Source organism: Chiloscyllium plagiosum, chromosome 31 (assembly GCF_004010195.1).
Source record: "Chiloscyllium plagiosum isolate BGI_BamShark_2017 chromosome 31, ASM401019v2, whole genome shotgun sequence".
NCBI classification, from domain to species: domain Eukaryota; kingdom Metazoa; phylum Chordata; class Chondrichthyes; order Orectolobiformes; family Hemiscylliidae; genus Chiloscyllium; species Chiloscyllium plagiosum.
In genome coordinates, this window is record NC_057740.1 from 42,496,591 (window position 1) to 42,506,293 (window position 9,703).

Here is a 9,703-nt window from a genome sequence, read left to right on the forward strand (position 1 = left end):
GAAGAAGGGCTTATGCCCGAAACGTCGATTCTCCTGTTCCCTGGATGCTGCCTGACCTGCTGCGCTTTTCCAGCAACACATTTTCAGCTCTGATGTCACAGATTGCCAATCTCCTCCCACAGCCACATACAATTCATGTTCCCTCCACTTTGTCTGAGCCATCCTGCTGTGTACCAACTGGCTGCAGCCTTTACTTTTACAAATTAACAGTGACTATAGTTCAAAAGCGTTTCATTGGTCACGTGGTGCTTGGGGCTGTCCTGTGATCAGATGCTGGTCAAACAGGAGCTCCTTCAATCTTTAACCCCACCTCAGCATTTCTGACCCTTCAACAAGACTGTGATTGGTTGTTGCTTCTCAGACAGAATCTTGTCTGCACAGCCTCACCTGTCTGTGGGATCAGCTTCTCGTGCTCGCTAGGATTCCACTCGTAAGGGACCTGTCCCATATCAAACTGCACGGCCTGTAAATCTGGAGCAGACAGTTCGAGCTCTGGGTGAGCCTGTTGGGAACGAAATCCGATATTACACCCAACCACAGTCGCAAGGGAAATGGGATGGGGCTGGAGGCTGAGGAAGGGAGGGAGGAGCGATGGGGCGGAGGGGGAAGGGGGTGCCAAGAGTGGTTTCTGGAAGTTGTGTGAGGAAGGACCTTGATGTTTTCGTGAAGCAGGAAGAGATGAAGAGACAGCACCTTGTGACAGAGAGAGGCATACAGTGACAAAGAAATATACAGTGACAGAGAAATATATAGTGACAGAGAAATATACAGTGACAGAGAAATATACAGTGACAGAGAAATATATAGTGACAGAGAGGCAGCACCTTATGACAGAGGCTGAGCAACATTGAGAGAGGGAGAGACACAGATCATGTGCCAGCGTTACCTGGAAGACAACAACTTTGCCATCATCAGCCTGGAGGTAGAAAGTCCAAGTGGAGGAGATGAAGCTCTGGGCTGAGCTGACAATGTCACTGCAGAGAGTCGACACATAGTCGAAGATGGAGGAAGGTTCAGGGGGTGGTGTCAGATGCTGCAAGGGACAGAGAGAGACAGAGAGAGAGAGACTTTCTTTGCAAAGGTTTATTCCCAACTTCATGTCATGACAATGTTACAGAAGCCCCATAACTGTGTAATACTGAGCCAGATCTACATATTTAAACTCTTTCCAGTCAGTGGCCTGGTCTCCTTGTTAGAAACTGTGTTTGTAGATGTTGGATTAAAACAGCATCGGTCTGAGCAGTGATGCTACCTGATGTTGAACATTAACTGTCCGACCTCAAACACAAAGAATGGGAGGTAACTGTGGAGGAAGATGCAGCTATTCTGCCCCTTGAGCCAATACTAGCACTTAATGCTTCATGGCTAATCCTCTCTCCAAATAGTCTGCCTGACATAGCTTCCTATTTTCAATCAACCTCCATCAGAGTCATTTGTTTTAATTGGTCTCCAGTACCAATGACTTTATTTTAACAGGGGAAAGGGTTTCAGATTTCCACTTGCTCTCTGCAGTGAGGGAATTAGAGAGTTTGAAACTGGGAAAACTGGAGACATGGCTATGAAGGATGCCACAATAAAACCCGGGGCTGATCACGAAATTTAGGGGTTGTGGGGCTGTAGGAGATTCACAGATAGAAAGGGGCAAAGTGACAGAGGGATTTGAAAACAAAAATCAGAACTGTGAAAGAAAGCAGGGAGTTGCTGAATGAGGGGTCAGGGTAGGTCACTAAGATCAGGAATTGTGGGTGAGTGTGGTATCATGAGGAGATCTCTAATTGAAAACTCGGTCAAAGGAGGATGTAAAAGGACAAAGGTCGAGAGGGAATTCTGGAGCATGGGCATTGCAGCTATAGAGCTGAAAATGTGTTGCTGGAAAAGCGCAGCAGGTCAGGCAGCATCCAAGGAGCAGGAGAATCGACGTTTCGGGCATGAGCCCTTCTTCAGGAACGGAGCTATAGGCTCAGTTCCCGCTATCTGAGTCATCCAAACTGGGATAGGGAGGAGACTGAAGTAGAGGAGAGCAGAGATCATAGAGGGTTAGAGGATATGGAAGGGACGAGCCAAAGGGGGTTTTTGTGTTCAAATCTCTACAGCGGGACTTGAGCTCAGGAAGTAGTCAGTGTGCTGCAGCTCTCACTGGAGATCAGAGCCTGGCATGGCCTTGCTGGTGGTGGGAAGGGGCTGAGACTGTTACATTCCTGTCTGAGCTCCTGAGTCACAGGAAGCAGGGAGCTGGCCAAGACCAGCAGGGGACAATGCCCTCATACAGGATGTGGCTTTGTACAAACATTTAATCCATTTTTTAGTTAAACAAACAGCTTCTGGAGCAAGACTTGGAGATCTCAACTTTCAGTCAAGACATTACTGATACAACAACTAACAGCTGACACAAGTGAGTGGATTGTGACAGCCTCAGATATCTGACAAGGTACTGGGCATCAGAAAGCTGCCAGAGTGACTCCTCGCACTGGACCCTGTGTGAACTGTGCTGTTAGAGATAACAAAGGCAATTGGAATGATGGGAAAGGAATAACCAGCCAGGAGGTTCTTTAACCAGAACAAAAATCAAAATCTGGAGCACTGCAGCAAGCATGAGACAGAGATGCTGACCAGGGAACAGGGGGCTATGTTAAAGTGGCAGGCAACAGGAAGTTCAGGGTCTTTTTTGTGGGCACAACATAGGTGTGCTGTGAAGTGGTCACCCAGTCCATGCTTTGTTTCCCCAATGTAGAGGAGACCACATTGTGAGTGGCTTGGAGACCCTACAGGCTTCTGGACTCAATATCAAGTTGAATAATTTTACAGCCTCCTACCTCACACACCAGGCTTTGTTATCACACAGTCTGCCATTACACACCACCTATTGTTAATCACTGCCAGTCTCCATTAACAGCTACTCAACCTCCCAGCCAGATCATTATCCACTCCTCCCTCTGACCAACTGTTCTTCTCTCTCTTTGGGCTCTACCCCACCTATCGTTTACTCCTTACACTCTTCCCCTAACACTATTTTCTGCACAATTTCCGAGCTACTGTCAATTCTGAGGAAGGGTCACTCAACCCGAAATGATTTCTCTGCATAGATACTGACAGCCATGCTGAGCTTTTCCAGAAACTTCTGCTTTTGTTTCTGATTTACAGCAGCCGCAGTTCTTTCAGTCGAAAGAAATGCTAGTTTTTCCTGAAGTCAGGTTGCTGGGGGAATGGGACTAACTGGATTGCTCGCGAAAGAGCTGGGGTAAACCTGATGGGCCAAGTGTCCTCCTTCAGTGTTGGACTGGGTTATGAAGCTGTGTTTTGCCCTGACATGTGCTTTGCTGCCTGGCCTTGCTATACCTCAGAGTGTATGTTAGGCACAGCGTGTGGGAGCTGTTACCTGTGTCCGTCTTCTTTCTGCCTGGAGGAACTGCTCCTTGCAGCCAGTGTTGCAGCCATTCTGCTCCTCCATCTGATAGTAAGCCTCAAAACATGCTGTGAACACAAGGAGACACATCACAATGCCATTCTCCAAAAGGTAAAGGTAGACTCCTTTTCCCACCCTGGTTTTTGGGGAGGGTCGCTGTGGAAGGACAATTCTGTAACTCGGAGGAAGGGTCCAGGGTGAACACATACAACAAGAGGTGGTGATGGACAAAGATTGCAGTGTGAGGTAAGGTTCAAAATTCATTGAGACGGGGAGCAAAAAGGGATAAAGCCAAGCCTTTGCTGAAAGCATTTTGTTCAGTACCAGAGATGGGGAGGTCAAGACTAGACAGAGCGAATGTAGTGAGAGAAAGTCTGGAAGAAAGGAAAAAGGGCAGAATGACCTGGAGCTGTGATGGGATCCATAAGCTGCTGAAATGGACAGTTTTTCACATGAAGCGGAGAAGTGTTTTCTTGTTAAAATGCTAACTGGGATGAAGGACATAATGAAAGAGCAGTAAAAGTGATACAGTGGGTTGGTGCGATTGAAAGAAGCAGCCAAGAGGGTGCACATGCCAATGTAGGCAATCCAAGTGTTTGAGATCAATAGCATTGGCAGATCTGGAACATAAAGAGTTGAATTTCAGTCAGAATCCACATGGAAGCAGCAGAAGTGGATTCAGAGGAATGAAATGATGCCATGGATAGTTTTTGTGGATAGCTGACCAAACCTGAGAAGAGAAACAGAAAGTAACAAAGGTGGAGAGGTAAAAACAGACACCTGGAGATAAGAGCAGAACTACTTCACGGTGATGGGTCATTGACCCAAAACATTAACTCGCATTTCTCTCCACAATGGCCACCAAACCTGATTAGTATCTTCAGCATCTCTCAGTCTTTTTTATATATAAAAAGTCATATTTTTAAAATACAAAACACTGAATTAAGCCTCAGTTTGACTAGTATGTGCAGATACAATGCCAAGGTGAGGGCACTGAGGACACTTGAGCTACATGAAGAAATTGGAGAAGATGGGACTGTTTCTCCTTTGAGCAGACAGAATGAAAAGAAATGAGGCACAGGATGTTGGAGCTAGGATGGGCTGGCTATAAGGCACTGCTCTCCCATCCAATACGATCATGCCTGATTTGGTGTTTGCACATTTCTGTCTGCCCCTCATAACCCATGAGTCTTTGTCGATGTTGAAAATCTATCAAACCCAGCCTTGAATAAACGTGAAGACTCAGCTCCCATTATCTTCTGGGCACGAGAATTTCACACTGTAACAACCCTCAGAGAAGAATTCTTAAGGGGCTTGACAGAGTAAACGCTGAGAGGATGTTTTCCCTCATGGGAGAGTTTAGGACCAGACAGCGCAGTCTCAGAATAAAGGGGAACCAATTGAAGACTGAGATGAGGAGGAATTTCTTCTTTCAGAGCATTGAGGGTCTTTGGAGCTCCTTGCCCCAGAGAGCTGTGGGGACAGGGTCCTTGTGTATATTTAAGGCTGAGATCGATAGAATATTGATTAGTCAGGGAATTGAGGGTTATGAGGAAAGGGCAGGAAAGAGGAATGTTGGATCAGCCATGATCTTATTGAATGGTGGAACAGGCTCTAGGGGCCAAATGGCCTATTCCTGTTCCTATTTCTGATAGTCTTATGGTCCACATCTCTGTCTTAAAGGGAGACTGCTTATTCTGAAACTATGTTCCTAGTTTTAAACTTTTCACAAGAGGAAACATCCAGTTGGTGCTCTCCCTATCCAGTCCCTTCAACATTTCACATGCTTCTAAACTCCAATGGACACAGGTCCAACCTGTTCAACCTCTCTTCATAAACTACTTCAGCCGATTCATGTCCCAGGTCACCCAGACTCCTCTGCCTCACTATGTTCTTCAATCTCTCCCCAGTTAAATATTAAACTGCTTTACTATTCTTCATGCCAAAATGGCCAACATCACATTTATCATTTGCCAATTTTTTGCCCACTCAATCTATTTATAACCTCTTTCAGATTGTTACTTGGCAACTTTTTTTCCAGTGTTATTTTGCAAATTTAGCATCCATCCATTCAGTCTCAACATCCAGATCATTGATATGGATTGTATAAAGTAAAGGACCCAACAACGATCCCTGTGGAACTCCATCAGTTGCAGCTTGCCAATCTGAAAAAGACCCATTTGTCTCTCGTCTCTGTCTGCCCCTCATAACCGGTGAGTTAATATGTTACCTGCTATACCATGTACAGTACTCTGATCTTGTGCAACAACCTTTCACGTGGCACCTTATCGAATGTTTTCTGAAAATCAAAGTACCCCTTATCTACTGGTTCCCCTCCATAAAATCTGAATATTACTTCATTGAAAAACTCTAATAGATTGGTCAAATGTCATTCCTTTTCACAAAGCCATGTTAGCTCCACCTGGTCAACTTGTGGATTTCTATGTATCCTCTTATGACCTCCTCAATAATTCTAGTACCTTCCATCAATTAGATGTTAGGTTATCTATAGTATCCTGCTTTTTGCCTCCCTTTCTTCAATAAAGGGATTAAATTATCCAATTGCTCAAGACACTAGGACCCTTCTAAAACTGAAGGAATTGTGAATGATGATACCCCTGCATCTGTTATCTGTATTGCTGCTTCTTCTAAGACCCTAGGATCCAGACTTTAGGAGGCAGCTGGAGCCCATGAACTGGAAATTCTGTAACCAACAAAAAGCATCAGAGAAATTGCAGATGTCAGTGGGAAGGCAGTGGACAAGAAGAGAGGAAACTGATTCAAGGGAGGAAGAAATAAGTTCTTTCTAAGAACCAGTTATGATGGACCAAATGGTCTCCTCCTGCGCTGGTGCATTCCCTGACTGGTCATATATGAGCCTCAGTAGCAGAGTGAACTGTGGCTGGTAACACTGTCCGCCCTGTTGTTCCCTTGCCAGATATGTTAAGAGAAGGAAGGATTGTTCAGCCATCGAGTGTGGAGATGCTTTAATGCACAAGATGCTCTTTTCCTGCAGGCTAATTCACACATAGCAGCAGTCAGTCAGTTCATGCTGAGCAGGAAGGAGTCATCAACGCTATCAGGATTCAAAGGATTAAATTATGAGGACAGATTTCAAAGGGTAGGCTTGGAGCGATGTCCTAATTGACTTGTTCCAAGATGTTATTGCACATCTCTAGGGAAGGAGGGCCTCCTGGTCCAGAGGAAGGGATACCATGACCTGAGCTAAAAAAAACCCAACTTGACCAAATTTGTATTCATTTTCATTTAGAAGATTATGGGGTAATTAATTAAGGTGCTTAAGCTGGAGAGAAGTTTCAATAGGCGCAACAAAGAGGAAACACTTTCTCTGGTGCAGAGCATGCAGCACCTTAAATTCAGATAGTTCCCAGGAAGCATGTGCTCACACAGCGGGGAATGGAAATCTAGTTCTTTCTTCATTGGTTTGGTAGCCAGGGCTCTCAAGCACATGATATTGTCACCAGGTCCTTACCTGCCTCACACTCAGACCTGGTGCTGTTCAAATCACTGACACCATCCACAAACTGACAGATAGAGAACAGTCGACAGCCTCGCTGACAAGCACTCAGTGGCACCTCCTAGGGGAAAAATGAAAACAGACAGAAGGGAATGACATGGAAAGTGTGTCTCAGGGATTGTCTCACTACATCACCTCCCTACCTGGAGGTGGCTGTTTCACAATGTAAACCCACACAGGACCAACCTGTATTCTTAATTAAATAACTCGGCAGGGACTGTTGACCTGATACACATTATTTTGTTTCACAAACTACATCCAGCAAAAGGTTCCAGTTCTGAGGAAGTGTCACCTGATCCAAAATGTTAACTCTGATTTCTTTTCACAGATGCTGCCCGACCTGCTGAGCTTTTCCAGCAAATTCTGGTTATGAATCTATGGAATTACCTGTCCAGTGAAGTGGTTAAAGCTTCCTCACTAAATGTTTTTAAAGCTAACTTTTGAACAGTAAAGGTATGGAGCAAGGTTGAGGGAGCTGGGGCTTTTCTCAGTGCAGCGAAGAAGGGTGACAGGTGTACAAGATGAGAGCCATAGATTGAGTGGATAACCAGAGACTTTTTCCCAGGGCGGAAATGGCTATCATGAGGGGGCATAATTTTAAGGTGACTGGACGAAGGTTTAGGGGAGATGTCAGAGGTAGGTTCTTTACACAGAGAGTGGTGGGTGTGTGGAATGCACTGCCAGCAGTGGTAATAGAGTCAGATACATTAGGGACATTTAAGCGACTTTTGGATAGGCATATGGGAGATACATACCCTTCATTGTCCTGATCTTAGAGTAGGATAAAAAGCCGTCCTAAGGGCCTGTTCTGTGCTGTACAATTCTATGTTCTATGTTCTACGAGTTATAGCGAGAGGGTGGGTAGATGGAGCCGAGGCCACAAAAATTTCCACCATGATCTTATTGAATAGCAGGCTTGACCTGCCAGATGGAAAAGCACAGCAGGTAAGGCAGCATCTCAGGAGCAGGAGAGTCAATGTTTCAGGAATTCCTGATGAAGGGCTTATGCCCGAAACATCATTTTCCTGCTCCTCGGATGCTGCCTGACCACTCTTGACTCTGATCTCCAGCATCTGCAGTCCTCACTTTCTCCTTACAGGGCCAGGTGGCTTACTCCTGCTCCTATCTCTCACACTCTGTTTGTGTACCTTTCTTTCAGGCATTTTGTTTGAATTCCTCAAAAGGTGCTGTGGACAGAAGGATCAATGTCCTCACTGGAATACAGTTCCATGCACACTGACTCTCACTGGGGTACAGGGTTCCATACACTGACTCTCACTGGGGTACAGGGACCCCCCACACTCACGGACTCTCACTGGGGTACAGGGTCCCCCCCACACTCACGGACTCTCACTGGGGTACAGGGGTCCCCCCCACACTCACGGACTCTCACTGGGGTACAGGGTACTACACACACACACGGACTCTCACTGGGGTACAGGGTCCCACACACACATACACACACACGCTGACTCTCACTGGGATACAGGATCCCCCACACTCACTGAATCTCACTAGGGTACAGGTTCCCCCCACACACTGAATCTCACTGGGGTACAGGTTCCCCCCCACACACTGAATCTCACTGGGGTACAGGGTCTTACACACACACACAATGGCTCTCACTGGGGTATAGGCACCATGGCATTCTCAAGTACTCACACAGGCAGCTGTCACTTGTGTCCATTCTGCAGTTTGCTTGATAACTGGATATTGAACTCTGAGAGACACAGTCTAGCAAATTCTTTTGCTGCCTACATATTGGGGTGCTTTCAGAAACCAACCTCCACCCGAGACTAACACTGCTGCCTCTGCCTGACGCTGCAACTGATGTTAGCTCTCTCCCTACAGCCTGGTACCATAGTCGTACCTCTCCAGTGTGTATAGCCCAGTGCCACACACCACTGCATTCACACTGTGGGAATGATGTTAACAAATTGTGCAGAATTGACAATTAACCAGACACATTGAAGATTTAAAAACATGGTTTCACTCAGATTTTTAGAAAACGCAAACCTCTAGTTGTGAAGTTGCACCATAGGTTGGATTGAAACTGTGTTAATTTTTGCCAGGGTGACACAGGAAGCACAGAGAGATTAAAGCTCCTTCCTCATCAGCTGGTAGGGACCAGATGGGAATCTGATACCATGACACACACCTCAATCTGTCATCCACAGAAGATGATTGCCCTCAGCTTTTCAATCCCAATACTACTCAAAGCATTAGGCAGAATGTTAAATCACAAAACCTTCAAAGCTGCTTTCCCTTCAGCTTGGGGATAATTTCAAATCATATTGAAGCACCCAGAATCAATTCTCAAGCTGATACCACAATCTAGTATTGACCCAGTCACAGACACCCACCCTCCCCCAATCCAAGGTCGACATTTTCAGAGATCTGCGGGCTACAGACTGTGAGGGTTTACGCTGATATTTGCAGCTGGTCTTTGACAGCGATTGGATTGTCACAAGGCATGGCCCATTACCTAAAAAAAGCCCTCTCTCTCTCCACCCATCACTCACTCTGTCCCTTCCCCAAATCTCCATCCAATCCCTTCCCCACCCTCACTCTCTATCCATCCTTCAAAACCTCCTTCCAACCCTCACTCTCCCTCCATTCATTTGCAGTCCAATTTTCCTGTTTCATCGTCTCCTTGCAACCTTTCCTGTGTCTCTGTACCCTCTCCCAGTTTCCCCGTTCTCTCCCCAGTTTCCCCTCCCCAGTTACCCCCCTCTCTCCCCAGTTACCCCCCTCTCCCATTA

General features: G+C 46.1%; 1 protein-coding gene across 1 annotated transcript in view; it reads right to left on the bottom strand.

The window, feature by feature from the left end:
- The window catches only part of tmem59l (transmembrane protein 59-like), a 38,696-nt gene that overhangs the window by 9,917 nt on the left and 19,076 nt on the right, over positions 1 to 9,703 (bottom strand). The window contains exons 3-6 of the mRNA XM_043720689.1: positions 6,897 to 7,002; positions 3,377 to 3,471; positions 887 to 1,033; positions 388 to 502 (exon numbers count right to left, since the gene is read on the bottom strand). Of these exons, the coding sequence (XP_043576624.1) occupies positions 388 to 502; positions 887 to 1,033; positions 3,377 to 3,471; positions 6,897 to 7,002 (463 nt within the window). The remainder of the gene's footprint in view (positions 1 to 387; positions 503 to 886; positions 1,034 to 3,376; positions 3,472 to 6,896; positions 7,003 to 9,703) is intronic.